The 13,096-nt window shown below is 33.2% G+C and overlaps 1 protein-coding gene across 1 annotated transcript; it reads left to right on the top strand.

Annotated features, from left to right (window-relative positions):
- The first annotated feature begins 8,194 nt into the window (after nt 1–8,194).
- Nucleotides 8,195–10,293, top strand: LOC143619053 (uncharacterized). The gene is made up of 4 exons (XM_077091081.1): nt 8,195–8,360; nt 8,452–9,042; nt 9,143–9,241; nt 9,894–10,293. Exons 1-4 carry the CDS (start codon nt 8,214–8,216, stop codon nt 10,170–10,172), a joined length of 1,116 nt encoding a protein of 371 aa, XP_076947196.1. The 5' UTR covers nt 8,195–8,213; the 3' UTR covers nt 10,173–10,293.
- Nucleotides 10,294–13,096: the final 2,803 nt, after the last annotated feature.

A 13,096-nucleotide genomic window follows, 5' to 3' on the forward strand; every position in this document is an offset into this window, starting at 1 on the left:
AACGATCACCATAGGACCTACTTTATCCAGCAGTGTGAATTTAAATATGAAGCAATTGATGCTTAAATATCGATGTGTTTGCTTGGCAACCGGTCGATATGATAGGAGTTCTACGACACATAGAGGAACACACCTTGAAAGTTAACCCATCATTCACCCTGATCATCCAAAAGAGACGGAAAATGGGCCTAGATCAGACGAAAGCAATGAATGATCAAGTGCAAGAATTGTTAAAGACAAGGATTATCCGAGAAATAAGGTATCAAACGTGGGTGGCAAACCCAGTAATGATACCTAAAAACAAAGGAGCATAGCGAATGTGTATCGATTACAAAGATCTAAACAAAGATTGCCCTAAAGACTGTTATCCATTGCCCAAGATAGACATAAAGGTAGACGCACTAGCACCATATCGCTTCAAATGTTTTTTAGACACATACAAGGGGTACCATCATATTCACATGGCGGAAAAAGACCAAGACAAGACATCATTCCGCACAAACAAAGGCACATTGTGTTACAATGGATGCCCTTTGGAATGAAAAATGCGGGAGCCACATACCAAAGTCTGATGGATCAACAGTTCGGAGAACAGATCAGTAACAACCTATAAGTGTACATGGATGACTTGATCATCAAAAGCCTAGAGGAAGACCAAATGCTCAAAGACATAGAAGATACCTTCAAAAGACTACGGAAGATCGGCATGAAACTAACCCAAGCAAATGTTCGTTTGGAATGGAGGAAAAGAAATTCCTTGGGGTCATAAAGACAAAAGACGTCTTTAAGGCCAACCCTGAGAAGGTGCAAGCAATCTCACGCATGACATCTCCGAAGTCTTTAAAAGAAGTTCAAACGCTAAACGGAAGACTAATGGCCATGAACAGGTTCTTAGCAAACCATGCTACCAAGTCATTCCCATTTTTAACAACATTGAGAAACTACTTTAGGAAATCACAATTCCGGTGGACACCGGAAGCAGAGCAAGCCTTCTAAGAAGTAAATAAATGTTTAATCGATTTACCAACGTTAATAGCTCCGCGGAGAGGAGAAGAATTAACCCTGATACCAGAATGCGGAAATCTTTTTTTCCGTTAAGCAGTTTATAAATGTCTGTTATGCCGTTAAGCAATTTATAAATGTTCATTATGTTGTAAAGCAATTTAAGAATGTCTATAAACCATTTTTTAAAAATGAGTTTTATATTCAACATGTGTATGAAGAAATTTGTGAAAGACATAAAAAGGTCTTCAATTGCATGAAAGTTATCTGACAACTCTTCATTTATTTTTATCTTTGTGAAAGACATAGGTAATTCATTAATTGTGTGAAAGTTGAACGACAACTCTTAACAATTTTTTATTTGTTTATTATTTTTTTATAAGACATGTGTATATGTCTTTGTATTCATGAAAGACATGGAGTCTTCATTTGTGTTCTTAGTTTTATTAAATTCCCAAAGAGAAATCATTTAGTTTCGATAAAGATTAATCGAGTTTTGTTTGAGAAATCAAATTTTTGTAAAGATGCTTAAGGAGAGACTATAATAAATACTTTTGAAGTAAATTAACAGTCATAAAATAAATCATACCTCTTCTTCTTATCCAGCTAAGAAAATCTTTTAAATTTTTCAAGTGACCAACCCAACCAACTTGTTCCCTACGGCCTCCTGCCTCAATGGTACTCTTACGGCTCCAGGGCTCCAGGTTTTGCAAAATTCTTAAAGATGAACTTGATGGATAATAAGAACTGGTATTTTTATTTCACAACTGTTCTTCCTGAGGGAAGAACTTCTTGGTATTTACATAATACTCTCCTTTAGCAAGGAGATTACTCACTATTACACATGATTACAAGTAGAGAAAAGAAAGATAGGAAAGAGTGCGACTAAGAATGGATGCCTAAACTTAAGAATCGTTCTCCTTTATATAGGAGGAGAAGATTTATACAATGGACAAAAATTCCCTTCTTAATTCGTCATGCATCACGTTTTTAATCGACATACCCATGTGTTGGGTCCAGTTCCCTGGTGTCTTCATCCGAGTAATAGCTGTAAAGTTGAGAGCTATTATCTTCTTTTATACTGACTGGATAGTATTTGCAATTATGATTTTCATAAGTGCGCTGAAGCTCCGACAAAGTCTTTCTTTTGTGACTGGTCCTGCTTCTACTTTATTAAAGATGATTCTTTGCTCCATCTTTTCTAAAGCTTATTTCTCGTGCTTTGGTAGTGGAAGACTACTAAAGCTGGTAATTACACAGTGGTGACTGTTATAGTTTACTTTATTAAAGCTTCCCGCTTTTATTTTTTGCAAGTTTTCAAGTATTTTTAGAAAACTCTTGACTCTTATTTCAACCCAATTGCTCGGATATTCATATTTTTCTTCCATGACTTTGGATGGATTTACGGTTCTTATTTTAGCAAGACCGATTTCCAGATGATGGTAACTTTGGAAAGTCTTTCCTTGATGCCAATCTGGGAGTGTAGAGGTACACTTGATGAAGATGTTAGCATCTTTTGCCGCTGCAATCTTTTTTCGAAAGTTTTTGATAGCTTTCTTCATTCCTTCGGCCATTAAATTAATTTCTTATAAATTACAGGAAGGGTAAATATACTTAGCTAACCCAGCAGAAAATGCTGAGGAGATAAGTTCTGGGCTTGCGCCTGGACAAAAGACAATTAAACTTTTAGTAGCTTTATCTTCTGTGTAAATGTGCTCAGTTTCAAAGTCATCTTGACTTAAGGACCGCGCTTTAGACCATAATGATCTAAATTCATCAAGAGATACAATCTCTGAGGATTCTTCTTCTTCTTTTTTCTCAAAAAAATTTTTTGAGAGAAATGGTGAAGCTTTTCTGAACTCAATGGTTCTTTCTTGTTTTCCTGGTTTTAAAGGTTCAGGAAAAATATGCCTGACCCTACTTAAGCATGCATATTATGTCAGTGAAGACTTGGTGTGAAGCCTTGGAGCTTACGTGTTATCGTCAAAGGTATTTCCCTCTTTCCAAAATTTGCTGAATAGCGGGTGGCTTCTTGTTGGGCTTGTGCTAACGTCCTAAATTTTTTGAATGGATGGCTGCTTCCATCTACGTAACTTTTGACTGTTGACCAGTCTTCGTATATCCCCCTATGCTCACCGTCAAAAATGACATAAAACCTTGTTTTGGGATTTTCTGGTCTCTGGGTAATTTGAGAGTAACTTGGTCTTAGTGAGACCTCTTCAGTTTTTTGCAAACTGTCAGCCATCAACGGATTTGATTTGTCTTTACTAGAGAAGTTTGCTTCTGGACTAGATGAAGATCTTAGTTCTTCAAAGCAACAGGAGTAAACGGACTTGTTTTTTCTTTACCCTTTGCCGTTTGAAAGGGAATAGATTCAAATTGTCTTTTTTCGGATTCCTGCTCTGAATTAGCAGTTGTTTCTAGACTTTCGTCATAGAGTGCTATTTTTTCTTGAATAGACTTTAATTCTATAAGAAGAATTTTTTCTTTAAGGCGTAATGCCTTGAGTTCTTCCATGAGATTTTTCTTTTTATGGAAAAGAATTGTTTATACCAATTTGAGGGGTTTTTAGCTCCTTAAATAGATGAAAAAAGGTGTGAATAGTTTTCACGTTTATTGAAAGTCTCGTGTCAGGCAATCAGCCAGCACGTTCTTGGTTCCCTTGAGATGCTCAATGTCGAGAGAATATCTAGAAAACCTCCCAAAAATTTTGTAATAAAAAAATTTTTATTTTCTGGGATTTTGTCTTCTTCCCCCCCCCCCCCTATTAAAAGTTTTATTTTTATTCATCTCTTAAATATTTGAGCTGTTGCTACTGTTTGAAGATGAATCATACGTTATTTCAAATGAATATACCTGCATATAGTCATCAAAATATTTTCGGAAGGATAATAACCTTCAATTTCTGCTTCATAAATGAGTTTTACCTTTTCCGGAAACTTTTGTCTATTAGGACATTCGTTGGCATAATGCCCTTCTTCCGCGCAGATCCAGCAATGACGTTTCTTTTTTCCTTGGGGACAAACCTTAGGTTTTTCTTTTGAAAAGTATTTTCCAGGGATGAATTTTCTTTTCTTGGGTTTCCAAAACCTTCTTTTAGTTTTGTATTTTCTTTTATATTTCTTTTTGAAATATTTGTTTTTATCCTCATCACACCCAAAAGATAATTGACAACAATTTTATGACAACAATTTTTGTTAAATCTTTTTAACTGTTTTTGCTTGTTGGAAAAATCGCAGTAAACAGCAATTTCTTCTTTAACAATTCTTGTAGCAAAACCTAGTGATTGCTTTGTTAAGTCGTTCTTTTCTTTATTCCATCGTTCTTTAGATTTTTCGCCAACAATATGAATTTTCATTAGGTAAACTTCTATCCAAGAATGATATTCACCTGTGCTTAGCTTATATAAGTTTTGTTCAAAAAGACAAGTAAAGTCATCTAAAAGACATATATCATAAAGTTGTGATTAGGTTAATATTTGTCTTGCCTTTTCAAGCAATTTTTGATTCTCATGATCTTTATTTGTAAGAAAATCAAGACCTAAGAACATCATATACATGGCATCGATAATTTGATCAAAGAGATCATCCCCATGTAATTCTTCATTCCAAGTTGTTCCTTTAATAAAATCTTGGACTATTCCTGCGGACTTATGTTCTATTAGTAACAATAAGGCCTTGGCATTGGAAAATTCTTCTTGATTAGACTGGATAATCAGACTAATTTCAGTATTTCATTTGTCGATTGTTTCTTTTCTTTGATTAAAATCAAAAATACAATCAATTTTTATGGTGCCAATTTCAGTTGAACTACCATTATTTTTATCGGAATTTGGTATCCTTTTATGATAGAGCATAGAGAATTCATATTTTGTGTTCTCTTTCCTGTAGGATGGCTTGCGGTTACTACTACTAGCAGCGCTGGATTGATTCATCCTATATTTTGGAACTTCTTCTTCCGAAGAATATTCTTCTTCAGTTTCGGGTTCTTTTATAGCAAAGATTTTTTCTTTGTTTTCTGGAAAATATTTTTCTTTTAATTTTTTATTTTCAGAAAATTTCTTTTCGCACTCTTGATCACTTAAGGTCATGAGTTGAACGAGTTCTTGTATTTGTTCGGCTGAATAATTTTCCAGCTGTTCGTCAAAAATTTGTTCTTATCTTTGTGTGATAGAACTCATTTATTTACAAGACAAAATAGCTTTATTATTTTGAAGGTCTTGTATTTCTCTTTCGAAATTTCGTTTTTGTTGCATCAAAAGATCTAGTTTTTTAAGCCTATCACATGGATGGCTACTTAAGTCATTTTGAAGCTCATTTATTTTTTGAAAGATATTTTGAAGATTAGAATAATTCATTCTAATTTCTGGATTTATCTTTTGATTAGGATTTCTCATCTGACTTTTATTAGTCTTTTGAGGTAGATCCGAAAGGCCACTCCAATGCATTTGGACTTTTAGAACTTCCTAATTAAGGGTTTCCAACATTAAAATTGGGAAAAGAGTATTTTTGAAATCTCTTTTTCTCTTCAGAAGTATTTTCTGTATGTTTTTCGGGTTTTGGCGTTTCTTCTTTAATTTTATCAATTTTGTCCGATACATCTTTGATAATTTTTGCCGCTATGGCTTCTAGGCCTTCGTTGGTAGTTAATTCTTCTACCTTTTTGATTAATTCTCTAATCGATTCTTCGATCTTTATTAGACTCATGCTATAGAAATTATTGCTTTTCTAGCCTTGAGATTATTAATATTCTTTTTAATAGCCACAATTTCTTCTTTCAAAGCTTTTATTTTTAGAGTTTTTGTTTTATGACTTGTCATAATATCTACTTTAACTTGCTCTATTCTTATAAGAAGAATATGTATTGAAGCTTATTCTAAGATGATTTCTTCATTTAGAAGCTCTAAATTTTTAAGGATTGGCTGTGACGATATCATTTCCCAGCTATTTCCTTAAGAATTTCACCATATCTGTCAACCTTTTCAGACATAGATCATATTAATTGTGATTCAGTAAAACTGGATTCTCCTATTCTTAAAGGGTTTCCAGTAAAACCGTGTCTAGGTCGGGACACTAGAGGTTGTTTATTACGAGCAATATTAATTGCCCAATCTTCTTGTAACTGTGATGGTTCAGAAAATTTACTTCCTTCGACAGTTCCAATTTCTAAGAATATATCTTCGATTGTTATACTCTCTTTCTCTTTATACTCAATTGAATGAGTACTATTTGTTAAAGCATACGAAATTAAATAATTAATCGTAAATACTTTATTACCCGGTTCCATAAGGTCGGTTCTTTCACACTGATGTATGAAACTTAAAGTTTTATCGAAATCTTTTGAATCTCGATGTAAGACAAATTTAGGATATATGGTAAACATAAATTTTCCATATGCTAAATTTCCTTGTACTACTCCTAAAAGAGCATCTTGTCTGTTAACAATTCTATTGTCAACTAGAGCCATTTTTATAAGAAAATTAATTCCATCTCTAAATTGTGCCTTTAGAAGAATTTTTACTGCTCCTATATGCACCATGTTCATGGTTCTTCTTAACTCAGGTTTCATAGTCAAAAGTCTTTTTGCTATTTCTCCTTTAGTTAGAAGAGGTAGATATACTTCTCCGAAAGTATCTTTTATATCTACTGAAAGTTCTTCAGTATTGAAGCAATAGAAAATCTTATTTTTTCTAGAGAAAGCTCTTGAGACTAAACTCTGTAAGTGATTAGGTTGATTAAAAACCGTTTTTGTGTCAAGCTTGAATTTAAGCTTGTTAATTTTTTCTAGTTGATTAAAATTAATCATATAATCTGAAGTAAAACCGTTTTCATTTTCTCTAAAGTTTATTACTTCGGTTATTTCTTGATTGTTTGATGTTTCACAATCAGTTTCTTTATGATTTATGTTAAAACTCATCTAATTTTTTGGTTACTGATCCCACTTTTTTTAAAAAAAAAACCCTATATCTATCCACATCAAACAGAGCGGTAGGGGCTGTCCTGCTAGTGGATTGAGAAAAGACACAAACATCGGTGTTTGTATAAATAAAACATCTCAATTAAAAACTTATATAATAATAATAACAATAATAATCTATACTATATATAATACATCAAAAAAGGACAAATTAAGACATCAATTTTTAAGTAATTTACAACATTTAAAGCATGAGGTACATGTGTTAGTAAGGGTAAACTTGTCTTTTAAACACAATCCATTCAACCTACAAGTTTGGTACCTCATCTTTAAACATATTATGTTTTTAATTTAAGTTGTAAACTAACTTCTCACCCATGATTTTTAAATGACTATAGGCTTTTCAAACGCTAATATTTTTATATAAAAATTACATCATAAAAACGAGCATTTTATTATCTTTAATTTGGATATGATATTGTTATAATTTTTTTCATTTTAAATAAATTAATATGTTACGTAGGGGTGTTTAGTGTCGGTTTTGATGGTTTTTAAGTTAAACTGGTGAGTCCAACCGTTAATACTGATTTTTTTGTCGTCCAAAACCAAACTCAACCATTGAAAGTTGAAACCGAATCGTTACTAACGGCCTGATTCCAGTTTGGTTTCACAGTTTAAAATTTAATAATAAATTTAGTTTAAAATAATAATTAATTTAAATGTACCATCAATTTTAACTAAAAACCAACATAATATGATACTTGAGGGGATTATAAATAAAAAATGATAATCTTAACCACATAAATGGTAAATATTAATGGAAGATCTAGGACGTGAAATAATAACAACAAAGATCACAAAATGAATCACATTGCAATTAGGTTAATTTGAAGTTGTATAGCCAAGTTATTTGTAATACAAAGATTACGTTCAATTAAATTTTAACTATATCTAATATATATTACAAAACATATCTAATAATTAATAATAAAAAACATTAAAATGCATTCAACATTTACAGTCTGGTCTGGTTTCATATAGCCGGTTGCCGGTATAAATAACGAACCAACCGTTCACTACATTTTGGAAATTTTGAAACCGACCAATAAACCGAAAGTAAAAGAAAAAAGAAGTCAAACCAATAACCTGTTTAAACGATTTCAATGTTTAAACGAACCCCAAACACTTATATTTGTTACGTGATTAACAGGTTAATAATAAGTCGTCCGGTCCTTGTAAACGTAAAAGAAAAAGAAAAAGGAGGAAAGAAAGAAAGAAAGAAACCCTAGAATATAATGGAGAGTGCGGGAGAGTGGCTGGAGAAGGCGCTGGTGGATGTTTGCCGGAAGACGGAGGGTTTGGATTTAGACGGAGATCTCATCGCAGGTTTAGTCTCCTACTGCGATCTTGCTCCTCCTATTGACGCCAAAGAGTACCTCCACGTAATTCATTCATCTATCTCTTTCTTTAATTTTATTTCGAACAACCATTCATTTATATCATCATTCCATTCAATCATTTACGTGCATACAGAATATAGTTGGTGAGGAAGCCGGTCGACACGTAATCGATGAATATCTGAAAAGAAGAGGTTATGCAGAGACCGCCGACAATTCTTTAGACGGTCAAACCAGTCAACTTCGTGAGTATATAAAACCGCCTGCAAAAGAACCAATCAAAATTGCTAAAAAACCAGTCAAACAAAACACTCCAAAACAGACACAAAACCAACAACCAACAAAGTCAAAGAAGAAAAAAACAGGTAAAGTTATATCACTTGAAGAAGCTTCGAAAGGGTCTATAATATTTCAAAAGGGGAAACCCTGTTCGTGTGAAGCGCGCAGACACAGGCTTGTGAGTAATTGTTTATCATGTGGGAAGATTGTGTGCGAACAAGAAGGTGAAGGACCCTGCAGTTTTTGTGGGGCCCTTGTTTTGCGAGAAGGAAGCACATACGCGGGGCTTGAGGAACAAGTGGGCCCAATGTCGGATGCTGAGGTGGCGGCTGAAGCTTATGCCAAGAGGCTTGTTGATTATGATAGAAACTCTGCTGCGCGTACCACGGTTATTGATGATCAAAGTGATTATTATGAGATGGAAGGGAATACTTGGTTGTCAATGGAGGTATAATCTTTACTTGGTTTATTGATTATTAATATTATTTGTATAATTTGAAGTTTTGAATATGTGGTCGTTTGAAGTTCTAATATCTAATGGTATATAGGAAAAGGAACTTTTGAGGAAGAAGAAAGAGGAGATTGAAGAGGCGGAACGTGCCAACCGCAACAAAGTTGTCATATCTTTCGATCTAGTTGGGCGTAAGGTAACTGTTTTTGTCACTTATATTTAATCTTTTATCTTTCATATGCTAAAAATTGTGAAGGTTGGCACGGTTTAAGACGTCGTCTTTAAGATAAGAGAGCGTTTGTATCTGCGTTTTGATGAAATGATTATGTTAATGTTGAGTTGATTATATAGGGGTCATATAGTTTGAATAACAGGTTTCATTCCAGCTTATATATCCATCTTTTTATCTTTTTTTGGAAGACTAGTACTCTTGATTTTCGTTGTTAATAATAGTTGGTTCTAACTGTTTATGAACAATCCTAGTTAGTAATACTGTTAAGAAAAAAAAATTAGAATTTAAATTATATTTTTTAAAAACTTATTGATATATATAGCTACACACACACACACACACATATATATATATATTAGAAACGAACGGCTGTTAATGTGCGAAGCGTACGAATACTTAAGAGTACCGATGCTTGAACTAGAGTAGTTATTATTACACTACAACATTAAAGCAGCGTAATAATAATTAATTACTCTGGTATTCTTATGCAGTTGCACTTCGAACATTAACCCTTGTTTGTACAATGATATATATGTACGTGTATATCATCTACAGCTGTGAAACAGTAAATTGTAACATTATTACTTAAAATTGAGAGGTTGGAGTTTCATATTAGGTGCTGTTGAATGAAGATGAAGCCTTGGATCAATTAGAGAAAAGTATCTTGCTAAAACCTGCAACTGAACGAGAAGTGAACCGGATCAAGCCCAACCCGACTCTTGAGATACAACCGATCTTCATAGACCCGAGCCAGGGCAAGAAAAGTGTAGATGTGAAGGGAACCCATGTGCGAAAAGGGATATCTACAGGTTTGTGTTTGGAAATTAGTGGAAGAGTGCAACATGATCGTAGCGAGCTAAAACATCATGACCATTTGGATATTAGCAGCTTCTGATGGCTACAGCCTTTTGTATTTCTGGGAGTTTATATTTGTATACTCATTTATGGCACGGGTCAAAGTTTATACTTTGTTTTTGTTGATGTTCTAAATAAGAAATGGTGACTGAATATCAAAATGAACTCTGACGCATTGGCGGTCAAGTCAGACATGAGTATACATGCATATACGCAAGCATCATGCATTATGAGTATGAGGATGAGAAAGTTGCTAGGAAGGGTGGTTTTCATTGCAAGGGGAGTGTTTGGAGCCAACCTTAAGACTTTAATGTCTAAATGAAATTTTATAAACAAGGGTGGAAGGTACCATAGCTTACTAGTTTAGAACCCTCATCACATCTACCACCATACTCCATCACTAAAATATCAATGGGGTAGGTGGTCTATTAGTAAAGACGAAGCCGTTAAAACACTAAAGTGTGGGTGATCTGGGGTTCAAGTCTTTCAAGTAATAGAATTTTGTTTTGTTATAAAAAACACTCCACCTTTAAAATGTCAACAACATTCACCTATATGTTCCTTGAATCCACTTTAAATATAAATACTTTTTGCTGTTTTTATTAAAAAAGTTTGTTTTCTAATGGAATAGTACCACGTGAAAGAAGGAACTGGCACTTTGGTCTTTCGAAAGTATTTGAGAAGGGTGGAAACAACAATGATGCTGAGAATGGTCATGTCTACGAAGATTACCGGTCTTAGTAAAATTCTTTTGCAAACGCATGTGAGCCTGTGAGGGAGGAATTCATGTATTATGTGTGTGTATATATATTTATATATATGGTTTGAATCAAATACAAATGAAATTAACGTGTTAAACGTGAGAATCAAGTATAGTAATTATATATACAAGTAGAGTAATTATGCAATTACTCAATGATAATTCTTCTATGATGTAAATACATAATAACTCTACTTGATTCTCACGTTTAGCACGTTAATTTCATTTGTATGTTAACTTTTCCTCATATATATATATATATATACTCATATATATATATATATATATATATATAGGGGATGGATCTTGCGAGAAGTGATATTACAGCGAGAAGTGAATGTATAACTCTATTAATCCCTAATTTCACTCCTTTTCATATGATGTTACATACATATATGTAGGTTGATTGTATTTATGTCTTAATTAAATATTCAAACCTACCTACAAACATATAAATGTATCGAGCCACATTCAAACCTATGTACCTACACACATACAAACATACTTACACATATACAAAACATACGTACACATATACAAACATACGTACCTACACACATACATATGCACCTACACAACGCACATACACATAAGAAATGGAGTGAAATTAGGGATTAATGGAGTTACACATTTACTTCTCGCACTTCTCGCTATAAAAAAACTTCTGAAATGATCCAATACCTATATATATATATATAGGGGTGGGTTAACGTACAATAATGGCTTATCGTACATTACGTACGCGACCTTACAGAGCGTTAGATTAAAAAAACGCGGTGGCAATTTTGTAAATAACCCAACAGTAGTTAGCGATCAAATTCATCGATTACAAATCGACTCTAACCCAAATTCGGAACTCGTTTCTCTATCTCATCGAATTTCTAAACTCTAATCACAGCTTAAAGTACGAAATCTCAAAAGTCAAAAACCAAAATTGAAATAAAACGCCGTTGAATATCAATGATCTTCAAATTGATCAAAAAATGATTTAATCAATGGAATTGATCTGTAAGAGGCTTTAGAATCATGAGTCGATTATGAAATAGCAGAATAATACATTCAATTGAGCTCTGAATAAAGGTTCATGTTTAAACATTCTGCACAAACTTTAAACGTTTTGAACAAAAAAGTCCAGAACAAAAATTTTAGAAGTTCAGAACTTCTAAACTTTTTATACTGAAGTTCTTAGTTTTGAACACCCAGAAACACAAACCTTTAAACGTTCAAGCCAAAATCTTCAAACGTTCAACACGATTAAACGAATAGAGTTATTAATCAAAACCAGAAAAATGCCACTAAATTAATACGTTCAACTAATACGTTAAAAATTAGAAGTTCTAGGTTTTCAAAAAGTTTAAAAGTTCTGAACTTCTAAACTTTTTGTACTAAACAAACCTTTGAACGTTTAAACGTTCAATGGCTCAGATCTGTTAAAATTAGGTTTTAGATGTATTACTCTAAAACAAAATTGAGGGCTCATTATTGTTCGTTATGTTAAATTGCTCGATTAGTCCAATTCTCAATCTTTAATTAGTCTGACTCCATAAACTAGAACAAGGATGGAGAACACCGTTCCATTTTCAATTTAAATTTGATTATGTTTCTGATCTTGTTCTGAAATTTATGAGTCGATGTATGATCGTGGTTGATGAGCGAAGGATTTAATTAGGGACGAAATCGGTCTTGAACAAATTTACAATCTTGCCACCGCGTGTTTCCACAAATCGACGTTCCAGACACTCGCGTACCTATTGCACGATAAGAGATTATTGTATTAGATCATATATTATATATATATATATATATAAAGGATCAAATACGAAAATTGTTTATCGTAGATTACGTACGCGACACCCTCAACCCTATATTTCAAAAAACACGCGGTGACAAATTTGTAAATTATTTCAAATCGTTTCCATCCTAATTAACCTTTGCATCGATTCCACCATCTTCACCGGCGTCATTTGCATACACACACTTCAATTGATTTTGAATTGAAATACGCCATTTGCTGAAACCTAGTTGCAGACGTTCCATATTTTGTTCATATGATCGAATCAATGATCAAATTGACGGTTGATTGATAATTGTTTGATGATTACGAGAATGTATGAAGTGATTTCAGTGTTCAATTTTATGTTACAGGTGTTTAATTTTTTTTTGTTAGTTTAGAAGTTCAGAACTTTTAAACTTTTTTGAACACC

Source organism: Bidens hawaiensis, unplaced genomic scaffold (assembly GCF_021521415.1).
Source record: "Bidens hawaiensis isolate Kalapana, Puna unplaced genomic scaffold, B.hawaiensis_p1.1 tig00002405_1, whole genome shotgun sequence".
In the NCBI taxonomy this organism is placed as follows: domain Eukaryota; kingdom Viridiplantae; phylum Streptophyta; class Magnoliopsida; order Asterales; family Asteraceae; genus Bidens; species Bidens hawaiensis.

What these genes read in the sequence shown, in the direction of transcription:
- LOC143619053 (XM_077091081.1), top strand. Translation starts at nt 8,214, where the DNA reads ATGGAGAGTGCGGGAGAGTGGCTGGAGAAGGCGCTGGTGGATGTTTGC. An exon ending in ACGCCAAAGAGTACCTCCAC is followed by an intron (nt 8,361 to 8,451) that starts GTAATTCATTCA and finishes ACGTGCATACAG; the next exon opens with AATATAGTTGGTGAGGAAGC. An exon ending in TCGATCTAGTTGGGCGTAAG is followed by an intron (nt 9,242 to 9,893) that starts GTAACTGTTTTT and finishes GTTTCATATTAG; the next exon opens with GTGCTGTTGAATGAAGATGA.